The 16,541-nt window shown below is 37.8% G+C and overlaps 1 protein-coding gene across 1 annotated transcript in view; it reads right to left on the reverse strand.

Annotated features, from left to right (window-relative positions):
* The window catches only part of osbpl10b (oxysterol binding protein-like 10b), a 40,607-nt gene that overhangs the window by 3,378 nt on the left and 20,688 nt on the right, over nucleotides 1-16,541 (reverse strand). The window contains 5 exon segments of the mRNA XM_046848520.1: nucleotides 259-441; nucleotides 592-778; nucleotides 5,383-5,559; nucleotides 5,562-5,862; nucleotides 7,762-7,911. Coding sequence (XP_046704476.1) covers nucleotides 259-441; nucleotides 592-778; nucleotides 5,383-5,559; nucleotides 5,562-5,862; nucleotides 7,762-7,911 — 998 coding nt within the window.

Raw genomic sequence — 16,541 nt, forward strand, 5'->3', positions numbered from 1 at the left:
GTCAGAGCTCTATAGCAGGAGATCGTCTACTTCAACTCCATGTAAAAAAAAAAACATATCTTTATGGATTTTGTTTTGTGCACAGGGGCATTGTCATGGTGGAACAGGTTTGGGTTTCCTAGTTCAAGTGAATAGAAAATTTATCCAAAGACGTCCTAAACAAATGTGTGCCTTCAACTTTGCAATAACAGTTTGGGAAAGTCAGGTGTTCCAATACTTCATGTCCATATATTGTACATTGAAAAAGTTCTTACTTACCGGGACTCATACTGGCCTTGCTTTTCCACCGAGCGGATTTTCTTCTTAATGACTGGCAGTTTCGATGTGTCAATCACTTTGGTTTCTCCACTACTATATGTAAACTCCAGAGTACCGTTCCATTCGCCTTGAGCCTTACACACAATAGTGCTGGTGGGATTGTGCTTGACCTCAGCCGTCACCCTGTCAGAGGAAGTAATACAGCCTGATATTTCATGCAAAAGAAAATTTGGCTTCTATTTTACATGATGCTCTCACTGACTGAAATACAAATCTGTAAATTTAAAATTCAAGAGTATTCAAAGACTTTTACTGCCTGAGCCACATGCTCACCTGTGCACTTTCCCCCCATAGAAAGGTTTGGTGTGAAATGTGACCGTGGCAGAGTAGCCAGTCTTGGCACAGCAGATGGACACTTTTCCTCCGAGCTCCACCCATGGCACGGTGAGAATGGAACGAGCGTAGGCACAGGGAAGTGTGAACACATACTGTTCTTCATGCTCCAAAAGGTGCAGCACCCCTGGCACACACCCAAAAACAGAAAATATTTTTGGTCATTATCAACTAGCAAATCCTAATTTTTACATTTCACAAAAACAGATGTTTCCTGGCAGGTTTAATACTTTATATTAGTAGGTTATGACATCGCAAATCATGTAACACTAAGGTAGGGGCAGAAAGGGGAAGGGTTATTTATATCTAGAAAAATCTATACACCTGATTAAACCGGCAGTGTAGTAAGAGACTGCTAATTTTCTGATCTCTCCATACTGAACAAAATACTGAAATGCAAAACTATCCAGTAGACTTTTAATACTATATATACCGATCAAGCACAACATTGCTGCCAAAACAGTCCTGACCCATCAAGCATTAACAACTTCTTCAGCAATTTAAGCTATAGTTTCTCGTCTGTTAGATCAGACCCCCGCATGCTTCAATGAGCCATTGAGCAGACCAGGAACATCCTACAAGAGCTGCAGATTTGGAGATGCTCTGACCCAGTCGTCCAGCCATCACAATTTGTCTCTTGTCAAGCTCACTCATATGCTTACGCTTGCCATTTTTCCTGGTTCTAACATCAACTTTGAGGAAAAATGTTCACATGCTGCCGAATATATCCCACCCACTAACAGCTGCCATAATGAAGAGATAATCAGTGTTACTCTATTCACCTGTCAGTGGTCATAATGTTATGCCTGATCTGTATGTACCATTTATCTGCATTTCACATCAAGTTTTAGCATTATTTCTTTAGGGATTATTTAATAGCTATACAGAAATACTTTGATATTGGCACAACAAAGTTAAAACTAGGACACAAATACACCAAGCCTTCCCAGCTGTAGCAGTGACTCGATCATGTTGTCCTAACAGCACATATAGCTAACAACAACAGGTGCTGCTACACCTTTCTGATGGATGCCTTGTTTTTGTATTGCACCGTTGCATGTAAAAAAAAATGTAATATCCTCATAGGCATTAGAGAACCAAAGGAAGCTTTTATGACCCTCAATCTAAATGGTAAAAGGACATTTACAGAGAGGAAGCGAGTGCTTCCTTATACAAAAGCTGTGTAAAAATCCTATTAGAGCTTTTGCAGTAAATGGGCTAAAAGAGCCAAGTTAATTAACCTTTGAGCACTTCTGCAGCGATCTTGTAGTGCACATACTGTGCACAGCGTTAAACGGTCTGGTATCTTATTGAAAATGTTGTCTGTGGTAACTGAAACACATTACAGATAGTATTCGTATCGTTTAGAAATGTACAGTACAATATTTCTAGAACATTGTTATATACATATATATTATACATATAATACTATATACAGTAAATTCAACTAAGACAATCGTATATGTAGTAAAACCAGCGAATAAGTAAAGTTGGGATAAATAGCTGCATCTTTCCTTGCTATTATAATACAAAAAAATTTGTAAGGTCAATTTGAAATGTGCAATGAAACCTTAATACCTCTTCGGAAATGTTGGCGTATTCTCAACCTTTTCCTGGCCTTTTCACTCTTCTATTCTACAATTAATAACTAATCAGTGGAGTCAAGCTACGCCATCACAAAGTAAAATATTTACGACCCTATTCTTAATGGCATGTAGTAGTCATATTTTACTGTCCCAAAATCAACCTACATCAGGACCTGTTTATAAGACTGTTGCATTTAGTGACCAATAAGCTCTATTGGAATCACCATTATATGAGAGATCTTCCTCAGGCATTGGTACAGTATACAGAGTGGATGATGGAGAAAAGTTTAATTTAACAACCAAAAAAACCCCATATAAATCTTTCTGACAAAATCTCTTCCTCCCCTAGTTTACATGTGCACAATGCTGGCTGCACAACGTGTGCATCCTCACAGGACTGGCCCTCTCCAGCTCTTATATAACACTCAGCTGTCTTGTGGCATGTTCTGTTGCAGGCATTGGGCCAGGGCCGACACAAACACATCTGTTTTCCCAGGAGAGGAAGGCGGAAGAGGGCTAGAGCATGGCTCTGTGCCCCTGTACCTCAGCTCCGCTGGGGCGCACGGGTCTGCCATGTGACATAGGATGCTGCTGAGGTCAGCACTTTCATTCTGCCTCCAGAAGAGTGTGAAAGAGAACCACAAGCTCAGCATGTGTGTGTAGCAGGACGCTTTGGAGAGGATAGTGAAAACTGTTACATGATTCATCCCAAACATTGATCATGTGTTTCTTTACCCATTTCATCAGCTTGCTCAAACCTCTATCTATGGTCAAGTTAAAACCTCCTAGCAGAGGAGATCAGGTCTTGGAATGAAATATCTTGGTACTTTGCAGTGTTATCAATCTTCACAAGAGTCCATGAACCACCAGCAACAAAACAGCCCAAAGTATTGATGATCTATCTCCATATATTACCTTAGCTGTCCTTTGCTGGTCCTTTGTACCATCAAGTAAAATTATGTTCTGCTGGACTAAAAGGTTGAAACTACAACAGAAGCCTGTTGTTGTTCAGTTGATTTTGAAACCTATTTACGAAAAACAACCAAATGTGAACCATCTTCTGCACTGTATTCCTCATTTCTAACATTTTTATTTATTTTCTCCCTATTTTCTTATTCTAGTCGTGACCAATTCCCACCCACAAGCCAAGTCTTTCCATCCTATGACTATTACCAATTGGAGAAGATAGGAAATGCCTACTCCAAGCCAACCTCAGCTATTTAAAATGCTGCTCACACTGTATCATAGGGCAGTATATCACATTTGAAGAAGAAAGTTTCAAATGTGAAATTTGTATTATTACCCGAACTCTGCTGAGACAGAGATCTCTCTCTCTTGTTTGCATTTATTTCTTTGCATTTATATGAAAGAAAATGCAGCTTAGGCATGCCAATCATTTTGTACATTACAATACCATTATTTTTGATGAATATTTGAGTGGAAAATGTTTCGTTATTTTGTGTAATGTGTATTAATTTTTTTCTGGGGGCAATAATCATTTCATATGCACGTTTGTATAAAACAAAATGAAAACTTGGGGGAAAAAGAAACACATTATAGTCTACTTTCTGTGTGTTGTGATAAGTGTGTGGTATCATTACACAGCATTTAAAAATCCTCATTAATCCCTATCAGGTCTCTGCCTCTAATTACCCACCTTGCTCTTCTAAAGGAGAATTAGTTCCATTTGTCTTGTAGGTAATTAATGCTGGCCTAATCAGAGTGAATCACTAATAGGCTGAGGCTGGCTTGCCGAGGCAGGGACTTTATCCACTTCACCTGGCGGCTGCTGCTAGTTTGCTTTTGCTAGAAACATGCTGATAGAAAGACGGAAGAGCTGCTCTGCTTTGTATGTGGGGATCATGTTTCATAGACATTTGTTATTTTTGGTATGGGAGAAAATAAAATGGGAGCTGGACAAAAAAAAGTGAGGCAGACATAGAAAGGAAAGTCTGTGCTTTCTTTCTCTAGCTTAGCCATCACATGTTCTGAGGCTTGTCCATTCACCAGACAGCTTCTGTAAAGATGATATGGAGCAGCTTGCTATAAAGCCACACATTTGTAAAGATCCCAGTTGTATTGAAAAGACCCTTCGAAGGATGTTTAACACACTACAATCAATAGAAATTCCTAAAAACTATACCATCTGATGTGATATGTTTGGTTTCTGTGCAAGAAAATATCAATAAGGTAACATTTAGGCACAGTGGGTAACACTGCTGTTTACATATCCAGGGTTCCTAGTTCAATTCATGTTCTCTGTTAACCATTGGTTTTCTGCAGGTTCATGCAGATTGGCTATGCTTCATTTGATCTGGGTGTGAATGCATGTACTGTATGTACATAATGCTCTGTGAATGCACTGGCACACCATCCAGGGTGTGTTCTCACTTCACATCCAGGGATCTTTAGATAGGATTCGCCTGCCCAGGACATAAGGATTACTGAAGATGAATGTAGGAGGTGTCTTTCCTATCTCTTTCTTCATTACAGAACAGGAGGTTGAAAAATGTGTTGAAAAACGATTTTAACAAGTATCTACCAAGAGCGATGGCATGAACTATCTAAAATGCTTGGAGGCTCATCAATACCATCACAAAGGTTGAATGGATTCAGACAAAGAGTGATTTAAAAGCCTCTATTGAACTCAGCTAGAGTCTAGAGTGGGTAGTTCCTACATTCAGAGAAGCAGTCCAGACAGCAGTGTTCATGCTTCATATACACCCCCCTCTTCATCATTTTGTCAGCTGAACTGAATGTAGCTTACAGTTAAACTCTGACACCATGCTGCTATAAACTGGACCATCAAACCATGACTTTATTATTACTCAGCCTGAGGAAAGATTTCTTACTAAAACTCTATGCACGTGTTGTCTAAAAATTATACATCAATTGGACAGTTGCATTGTTCGTTCCTGAGCAGATTATGATGGTAATATTATAAAGTTATAACAGTCATAAGACACCGCACTGATGACTTTCCGGAGACATCTTACATAGCAATTGCAGGAAAATTACTGTGGATCCACTTAGTTTCAGAATACAACCAAAAGATCACATGATTTAATTTCTCAACTTCCTAACTGTTTTAAGAGTCCTAATTTATGTGAAATCCAATCTGTTAAACACACATAATTTAACTTACCCTCTCCAACCATGGACACACCCACAGACATGCCCATGAACTTGCTCTTCGTCCAGACATGGGCGTTGACACACATTCCCCGTTCCTTGCACTCGCAGTAAAACCCTGAGACTGGCGGGTGGTGTGAGACCTGCTCAGCCACAAAGTGCAGCTGATAGCAGTGAGAGGAACCGTCGAGTTGAGGGGTGTGGCTGAAGGCGCAGGACCGGAAGTGTTGGTCCTAAGGGGCCGTACTTTTTCGTGTGGGACATCCCAGCTGCACAGAAAGCTCTCTCCTAATATGGGGTTATAGGGCTTTTTAGCCACAGCACCTTTGCGTCCTTCATGAAAGGCAGTTAGGTAATATTCCACGAATCGCACAATGCGCTCTTCTGGTGTTGCTCCAGCTGTGATGGCCAGGAACATATCAGGATGGGCCATGAAGTTAGCGTACATCTCCAGCAGAGAGCGTTTCTCCAGGATAAAGGTAGGTAGCACTACCTAGGAGAGAGATAAAAGAGTGGTCTCTAATGTTTTTTTACTACTCCAGTGTAAGCCACCAGAGACAACAGCAAATACAGTTGCGGTACATGGAAATACATGGAAATACAGTTAAAAACACACTAATTACCCTGTTATTTAATACTACTATTTGATACCACCCAGGATAAAGCTTTTCTAGAAGATATTCTCATTCAGAAAGCATTTCTGTGTTAGTCTAAAAGAGATGACTCATCAGGGACTAAATTTACATTTACATCTACAATTTAACATTTACATTTAAGGCATTTGGTAGACAGCAGAAGTGAGCAGGTATGGTTAAGGGGCCCAGCAGTCATCACTTATGTCCTTATGAACTTATGTTTTTTCCTTACTACGTGTTACTAATTCCCTAGAATACATAGCAAGAATAAAAGTGCTTTTGTTTGAAAGTTGAAAAAAAGTGTTTTACATATTCTTCTGGACTGCAGGAGGAGAATTCAAATAGAGAAAGATTAGATGGGTTCTCACAAGACTGCACAATTCTTAAACTATACTGAACAAAAATGTTTTGATCTTACCAGAACCCTGAATTTTATAGCAGAGTACTGAGCATATTCACAAGCGCAACCGCTACCCATTTCTAATTTGTCCTATTTCTGTGTCACACTATGTCACACATACACACACACACACACACACACACATCAATGAGGCCCAATCCACTCTGCTGAGACATATTAATAAACGTGTGATTCCGCGTGTGACGTTCAATCTGACCCGCAATGGATCAATGTGCTGTCCTTTTGCCCCAGGCCTAACAATCTCTAACACACATCGTTATCTTTACTCATCCGTGATTCCCAGAGACCTGCATCGATCCCTGCTGAATGCTTTTAACCTCAGCCAAGCCCTGCAGGAAATATACAGGCAGAATGGGCTGCAACTTGCTCTTCTTTTGAAGTACTATGTACAACAAGCTTTTTAATCAATAGACTTTCATTTCCTCTGTCAAATTCATCATGGCCATCATTCATCACGGTCTGAGAAGTCACGATTATTGTAAGGGGAACAAAGATTCATTTTAGAATGAGCAAATGATATGCCACATCATGCTTACATTTGTGTCTGATCACTACAGGATACACTCAGGTTTACAAAACAGCTCGGCTCTGACATTATTCCCAGCTTTTTATCAATGCACTTGTTTTAATACACTATTAGGATTTGTATGGTGGATGTTCCACATCAATGGATTTAAGTATAATTGATAAGATGATTTTCTTTCTCTGTAAGACGATTATTAAACATTTATAAAGAGTCTCCAAAAAGTGTTTAGCTGCATTTTTTATTTTTATTTTTTGGACTTATGTTGGAGAACAAAAATGGCTAAAACTGTGTGGTGTGGTACAAGAGGAAGAAAATATTTGGGACATGCTGTTATTAAAAATTACCGACTAGCATATTTTAATTGTTTCCTGTTTGCTTTTTCCTTACATATTATGTATATATTATTTTATTTTTTGTGCAACTAATATTCTTCGTATACACTGTTATTTTGAATTCCTTTCAAAAGTTGGTTGGCTTTTTGTTTGTTCTAGATAATTTATTAACACGTAGAAGAAGGAAATCACACAGAAGGGAAAGCCGCATCGACCCAAGCGATCAATGGGGTGACAGATGTCACAGAAAGATCGCCTTTACATCCATGTATGTTATTTGTATAACTAACTGAACTATTTTCTTTGGCAATAATGTAATTTACAAATCCCAAACCAGTAAAGCATCTCTAAACTAAACTGAACTGAGTTAACAGTCAGAGTTTTGTAGTCACTGTTGTAGCAAATTTATGACTGATTTTTGTGCAAGCAGTGAGTCAACCTAAGGAGTGCCTCTGTGTGTGTCTGTGTGTATACATACCCGTGTGAGGTCCATGCCCAGTTTAAGCTGGGAGAGCAGGTGGAGGATGATGCTCCTTTGGTCATCCAACACCCCCAGGTCCTCTTCCTCATTGTCCTCAGTGTCTGTGTTCTCCTCAGTGGGGTCCACTGCATTTGCACTGGAATGCTGCTGAAACACAAAAACTGGTTACTGACTCCCACTGATTGTGATACAAAAATGTATTTAGGTAGAGATAAATATAGTAGTTGAAATGCATGAGATCATCAATTCTATCAAAAAGTTTTACATGTGATCTTTTAAAGCAAAGTGTGATTTCAGGGAGGTTTTGAGTCACAGATATTTAAATTCAAAATCTAACGTTTGCCATAAATGCTCACTTTGATTGCAGCTGAAGGGTTTAGTACAGAGGTGACCAAACATTTTCCTCTGAAGGGCCAAAAATCAAACTTGATAGCAGTCCATGGACTAAAAATAAATGTTGCATTATACCAAACATTTATAATTTATAATTATATTTAAGGTAAAGATTGCCATGGTTCCTCTCATTTATGATTTAATATTTAAAAAACAAATAAATTCAGTAAAACATATAGTGCTTATAGTAGTAAAACAGTTTACTGTACAGTAGAGTTCAGTGACTAATACAGATATTCAGTGGACTAATGAATGACAGAAATCTGGTCCTTATTTTTTTTAAATGTTTTCCAAAAGGCATTTGTTTTCCTTTTTTCCTTCTCTCATATACAAATCAAAAGTTACCACAGGCCCTGTTCCTTGGGCATCTCTGATTTAGTAGGTAGTACAATGTAGTTCATCATTATTCATCATTATCATGATCACACATTTCAAAACCGTTAGATAAAAAAAAAATTCTTTCAGAAAAAACAGAACAGCCCACAAAACGTCTATACTAATTTTGTATTACTAATGTTATCATAAAAAAATACTCAGTTTTATGACAGCTGGCCAATCTTATGCTAGTTTGTAGCCTAGATATAAAAAAAGCATTACTTACCCAACTAAATACTGAACACCATTCCAGTAATTCATTTTAAAATGTACATCAATCTTTTCCTATGTAGACTAACTTGTGAGCTAAACCTAAAAAGCTGGAATGAAACTGTTTTTGTGCATTATAGACTTTACTAGACTAATTAGATGCTTAACTTGTTGCTTGCTGGCATGCTTATGTATCTGTGAAGGCATATTTAGTGTTTTTTATGTAGGATTCTATTCATCTAGCTGTCTCTTAAAATTAATTAAACATAATGTTACTATAAATCCCAATAAAATATAGTGATAAACTATACATATGTGCAATATAATATTAATGCATATACCTGTGTTGAACATTTGGTTTGTGTATATATATATATATATATATATATATATATATATATATATATATATATATATATATATATATACACACACCACAGTTGTGTGTACTGTGGTGTTCTGGCTATATGACCATGTCTGAACTCAATACTGATTATATGGATGTTTTAAAACAAGATATAATTTTGTGGTTTGGACATGACATGAGACTGGTGGGGGCCATTTTCAGTGACCTAAGACTCCACATGTACTAGCTCTGAATATTCCCCACAATACTTAAAGCTTGGCATAGAGTGTTCAGTCTTAAAGTTCTCTTAGCTGAACTGGCCTGGCTTATGTGTGTGTGGTCTCTGCTGTAACCACTCATGCGTAAGCCCTACATAGCTGCTAATGCATAATATAACATAGCCCACAAGTGCATTCCCCTAAGCACAGAGGAAAAGGAATTAAAAGTTTTGCCATCAAACACCAATATGGTTCACATATATATCAGAAATATCACCTCTTTGTGTCTCTGAGGATTACTTTCTATACTTTTATGAACAAATGAGCATCTCTCAGGCACCAGATGTGAACTGAAAAGAAGCAGCATGCTTCCGGCAACAGTGGATTCCGTGAATGGCCTATAAACTGGAAAAACTGACTAACTTTATGCTTATATGTTTATTTGATCTGCTTTCCTCATCCTTCTGTCTCTAATGATGGTGTTTTTTTGCGAATCGTGAGTTCAGGAGAAGTGAGCCGAACTCGATGACAAGAATAGGGAAGTCTGGCTCTGAGCTCAGAGCAGCAGTGCTATTTCAACTAAATATTTCATTAAAGAAGCATGTTGCTCTTTTCCTTCTCCTTTTTATAGCCGCCATGCTCTGACAAGGTGAGGCAATGCTCAATCAAATCACCTTGAACATTGTGTGGCACTCAAGCATCCAAAAAGCTCACAGTTTAAGAACACAATAGAAAAGTTTTTACACAAGGAAATGTGATTCTACTCACAAATAGCAAATCAAATCATATTTAATCTCATGAAGTCAGTCACATGCACTTGAATAAAATTGTTTTTTAATTAAGTAGTACTAATTTCTTACACTGACACATGGTAGGATTTATATCTTAAATTTACAGTATATAGCAACAATGTTAAAGGGGAAAACAATAAGCCGTTTTGTATGAATATATATTAAACGTTTGCCCTTTTAATGATCACTCTACAACACACACACAAAAAAAAAACAGTTTTGCTAGAACAGGTACTAGAATATTAAACATTAACCACATTTACAGTTACATTACCGATCTTTGTAACAATCAGTGTGCAAGTGATCTACTACACATTCATCACAACAAAAAAACTCTTCCAACTTACATTCATATCTGGGTCAGTTTTATTATGTGCTTCTGGTCCTTCATCTCACAGTGGATCAAATTGTCCCATAGCTGCTCTTCTTCAAACCTTCTTCAAACAACTTCCCTTTTTCTCTCCTTTCCTTCTGCCTTTCTTGTTCTCTGACTCTGCTACTTTTCTCTGTCTGAGTAGCTGTTCTAGCAGCGGTATTGCCCCCTCCCAGTCTGCCCACCCATACATTTGCACTTACACTCGTGTGCGCGCACACACACACACACACAAACACACACACACACACACGTACACCAACTAACACTGATCCGACTGTTACTGCTGCTGTAGTTGCCCAGACTTGCCATAGGCGGGTTTCTATAAATCTAGCTGGACTTCCTTGCCTCTGTTTAGCTACATGACAAAGTCAGAGAGACATATGCACACTGAGAGAGAGAGAGAGAAAGATAGACAGAGAGAGAAATGACTTCTTCCTGAAATTACATGGATGCTTTAAATCCTTTAAGCTCCTCCCATTTTCCTCACACATACACATCATTTACACACACAGCATTCCATTTGCATTCACAGTATATGTATGTACAGGCAATTCTTCTTGACCCTAAAGCAAATGTATGGCAAGTGCTTACAAGCCCATTGCTGTCGTAAGCTGCCGTCTGTCTCCTGCATGTATTCATGCACCTTCTTTAATTCTGCACACACTCACACATAACCTCTACTTCACCTTTCCACATTGCTTTATTCATTTAATCAGGTTCAAGCTACATACCCAGACCAGCATTCTCTATCTCTACCTTGTTAAGTGGTTCTGCATTTACGATATCAGTGAACAAGAAATAATATATTGGTGTTCATTATTAGACTAGTCTTTTATGTGTTGCTTAAAATTAGCTTATTTGAAATGAGCAAAAAGTTCACATGTCCCATGACATATTCAGTAAAATGCATAGATTTTACATTTAAGAGATGATAATGGTTTGTTTGAGGTATGGCAAGTAACATAAGTAGAGTATGTCTGACATTCAGATGGATGTAAGCACATTTCTCTTACTTATACACAAAATAAAGCAGCAAAAGAGAGAGAGAGAGAGAGAGAGAGAGAGAGAGAGAGAGAGAGAGAGAAAGATAGACAGAGAGAGAAATGACTTCTTCCTGAAATTACATGGATGCTTTAAATCCTTTAAGCTCCTCCCATTTTCCTCACACATACACATGATTTACACACACAGCATTCCATTTGCATCCACAGTATATGTATGTACAGGCAATTCTTCTTGACCCTAAAGCAAATGTATGGCAAGTGCTTACAAGCCCATTGCTGTCGTAAGCTGCCGTCTGTCTCCTGCATGTATTCATGCACCTTCTTTAATTCTGCACACACTCACACATAACCTCTACTTCACCTTTCCACATTGCTTTATTCATTTAATCAGGTTCAAGCTACATACCCAGACCAGCATTCTCTATCTCTACCTTGTTAAGTGGTTCTGCATTTACGATATCAGTGAACAAGAAATAATATATTGGTGTTCATTATTAGACTAGTCTTTTATGTGTTGCTTAAAATGAGCTTATTTGAAATGAGCAAAAAGTTCACATGTCCCATGACATATTCAGTAAAATGCATAGATTTTACATTTAAGAGATAATAATGGTTTGTTTGAGGTATGGCAAGTAACATAAGTAGAGTATGTCTGACATTCAGATGGATGTAAGCACATTTCTCTTACTTATACACAAAATAAAGCAGCAAAAGAGAGAGAGAGAGAGAGAGAGAGAGAGAGAGAGAGAGAGAGAGAGAGAGAGAGGATAACAACAAAGCCTAAGTAAAAAGGCTATAGCTTATAATTTGTTTCCCATTTTTATATTCCTTTCAATTAACTATATTGCAATGCTTTATTTTTAATAATCTGGGAATTCTTACATTATTCTTTTGGAGGAAGTCCTAACCAGCACACTAAATCTTCCCATTTATCAACCTTATTTAGTACAACATTTTCATCGGGTCAGCTGGGGCAAACACACTGGGGCTTTCGGTAATCTAATATCACTTATTACTGTTCATTTTTACTCTTATCCAACTGTATACTGCAAATCATTTATAATCCCACCTTCAGGGCATGACAGTTTAGATGTGATGGTTACTTCCTCAAACTGTTTCAGCGAGAATTTTTTTTAACTGGGCTACATCCAGATTTCTGTAGAGCTACTTTGTGATATTATTTAAATAAAGCTATGGCAAAAAACAGAAACAAAAAAAGCCCCACAAGTGCTTAGTGTCGATGGCATGATGATGTGAGTGCTCGGTGCTGTTTATCTGTGAGCATTATTGTTGCTTGTTTTATCTCCATTAGCTTTGCCAAGTTCTAATTATAGCCAGGGACAATTAAAATCTATTGCCATACCTTTTCCATTAGTCTGTGTCCTAGCCACAGATCACTAATACGTCTGCCACAGCACTGTGTCTCACACACAGCATGTTATTCAGATCGGGAACAATCAGCAATAGTTGTAATGTGATGCTCACCTTCTATTTATATTTCTCTTTATTTAGGCTTTTACCTTTTTATATTCCTTAAAATTATTATGGCTTCCTGTCTGGCTGTATTCATTATAAGGTTCTGACTGAAGCAGAGCTACAAAAGCTACGAAAACAAAAGCCATGTCAATCATTATATAAATTGAATTGAATGCACATGCTGTCCAAAGTTAAGTAGGTCAGCATATTGCTAAAGAAGGTCATTTAAAAAAAAAATCTATTCTATTTATACAGCAGAAATTACAAATACAATTTATAAATGTATAATATAAAGTAACCTCCAGAGCTGAGGACTAATGTACATGTGGATTCTGTGTGTCTGAGAGTGAAGTAAATGTCAGGTGTCTGTGTGTGTGTGTGTGTGTTTGTGTGTGTGTGTGTTGACCCCCTGTTGTCCCATGACATGGTCTGATTTTAATCTGCCTCAAGCTATTCAGCATGTGATACATCTCTTTATGAGCTTTGTGTGTGAGAAAGAGAGGGAGAGGAGTAATAAAACAAGTTAAAGATTGAAGTGATTCTGGCACAAAATGAGCATTTATATTGTCTTCTGTAGAACAACATTGCATCCCTCAGACTCGACGATTAACCAGTAAAACCGCCAGCAAGCATTACTCAAACATATTATACAATCATTTGCATAACATCCAGTTGCAACTTAATTACTCGTGTATAGCTATAGACACTGAGACTACTTTTTAAACCTGAACTTTCAACCAACAGAATGTATTACAATTTTTAGACATTATTTACAGAGGGATTGTTTTAGTTATTGAATTTCTGTAATTAACAGACTGATAACTCAATCATAAATATAGTACCTTTGATAATGGTGCCTTGTGATTTCTACCATCACTACAAAAACGATACCTGGGCTCTGCTTCAGTGTTTTAGAAAACAAGGTAGGCTAGATAGATAGCTTATACTGGCTAGTAATGGAATGAGCGTTGTTATGGTTACAGTGTGAAGAAAAAAACTCAAAAAAATGAGCCAACAATGAGTGTGTGTGTATAAGTGTGCTTGTCAGAAGATTTTTTTCACCTGACCTGTGCTTACATCCTAATAAAGCAGCAGTGAGACAGAGCAGTGATTATTAAAACCACAATAAATTAATGATCAGTGGAATATAGTTAGACAGTATGCACCCTTCTGACAATGTCTATTGTTAAAAGGTCTGTAGTAATACAATTTAATTGAAATGAATTACACCAGACTAGTCCACACCCACACTGTTGGGAGTGTTGATGCTTTCCACTATTTCTCCTTCAGTCTTAATTGCCTGGCATTAAAGCTTTCTTGGCAAATCCAGACATCCTTAGACTTATCTTTTATCACCTAATGGTTATTAATGAATAGGGATGAAACAATAAACTCCGGTCATAATTCGATTGCACTGTAGGACTATGGACAATCTGTCAATCTGAGATGTTTTTTTTTTTAAAGCTATTGTTGTGCAGATTTTAAGGATTATGAATGTGTAACTGTTGTGTGAATATATAATGTATGTCAGTTGATCCAGATCTGTTGTGCTATTGGTCACATCAAATCACAGATGATTGCTGCTCTGAAAGAACACTTTCATTTGTCCAGCATGTTCTCTATATAATATAACCCAGCCATTAGGGTTGCACAAGCCAGTGCCCGCTTAGGTTGCGTTAGGAAGAGCATCCAGCATAGAGAACAGGTATTGTTAGCCAACAGGGTACCGGTGGAATTTGGGCTACTGTTGGCCGAAGAAGCAGAAGGAGATAAGGAAGAGGTCTACAGAGACAGCGGGAAATTGAGAGGTGTAGGAGAGTGGAGGTTAGAGTGGGTACTTCAAATGTTGGTACTATGACTGGTAAAGGGAGAGAGGTAGCTGATATGATGGAGAGGAGAAAGGTAGATATGTTGTTTGTTCAGGAGACCAAGTGGAAAGGGAGTAAGGTCAGGAACACTGAAGGGGGGTTTAAACTGTTCTATCATTGTGTGGATGGAAAGAGAAATGGTGTAGGGGTGATTCTGAAGGAAGAGTACAGTAAGAGTGTAGTGGAGGTGAAGAGAGTTTCTGATAGAGTGAGGAACATGAAGCTGGAAGTGGAAGGGGTGATGATAAATGTCAAATGTGCCTATGTTCCACAAATGGGTTGTGAGATGGAGGAGAAGGAAAATTTCTGAAGTGGTGGCGAGTGTACCTAGGAATAAACGATTGGTGATTGGGGAAGATTTTAATGCTAAAAAGGATGAAAATGGCAGTGGTGAACACGTATTTTAAGACGAAGGAGGATCTTAGGGTGACGTATAAGAGTGGGGGAAGGTGCACACAGGTGGACTATGTTCTAAGTAGGAGATGCAACCTGAAGGAGATTGGAGACTGTAAGGTGTTGGCAGGGGACAGTGTAGCTAGACAGCATCGGATGGTGGTCTGTAGGATGGTTTTGGAGGTGAAGAAGAAGAGGAGGAGAGTGAGGACTGAAAGAAGAATAAGATGGTGGAAACTGAAGGAGTAAGACTGTAGTGTGAGGTTAAGGGAAGAGGTCAGACAGGGGCTCGGTGGTGGTGAAGAGGTGCTGGAGGATTGGGCAAGTTTTCTTGAATTTATTTGGATTTTCTCTGGGTTTTTTTTTTGAGGTGGCCGTATCTCGTAAGTTTGTAAATTGAGAGCTGACTGTATATTTAATTTTCAAACATGTAGCACACCTAATATTTAATAAAGAATTTGTAGAGAACATTCATCTGTCTGTCACATTATACTAACTGAGAACTGACACTGACAGGATAATTGGGAGTACTGCTAATTTTAGTGAGTCAGTTTAGCAAAAAGTGATGGCTGCCATTTTTTTCACAACCACCATGTATACACCTTTCCTTATTAAGTAAAATAATAGAATTTGATATATGTTATATATTTATAATAAGATTATGTGCATTGTTATAAACTATATGGCTAAAGGTTTGTGTATACCTGACCAGTACACCCATATTTGCTTGTTGAACATCGTAAACTTCATTTAGTGCATACTGCCAAAATCAGCTAAGGACATATTTGGACATTTTGGTTCCAGTAAAGGAAAATCTGACTGCTTCAATACAATTGTGTTAACTTTTATGTTGCCAACAGTATGTGAAAGACCCACATATAGGTTTGATGGTCAAATGTTTATCAATAAATGTATATACATCAAGGTGATATTTGTAATTATAAACACAATAACAGATTTCGTTCATTCTTTCTTTCATTCTTTTCTTTTCTTATTTGAAACCAGAGAATGTGGAGAAAACCCCATGTGTGCACAGAGAGAAATCTAGGTTCAAGCTTATGGCAGTAATATTGAAGCTGTGAAAGAGCAAACACTACCCACTGCATTTCTGCAATATAAAAGAAATGTGCCATGTTAAAATATTAAATAACAGTATACTTGCACCCACAGTTTATCGCGGAATTGCATTTGCCACATAACTAATTAGTCGCGGATAACACGATAGACCAAAAAACTTATAGGGAATTGTTTTCATGGAGTTTTATGTTAAAATAATGAAATTTATTAATAAAAATAAAGTTATTCATTATAAAATGAAGTCAAATGT

This window comes from Silurus meridionalis, chromosome 4, assembly GCF_014805685.1.
Source record: "Silurus meridionalis isolate SWU-2019-XX chromosome 4, ASM1480568v1, whole genome shotgun sequence".
Taxonomy (NCBI): domain Eukaryota; kingdom Metazoa; phylum Chordata; class Actinopteri; order Siluriformes; family Siluridae; genus Silurus; species Silurus meridionalis.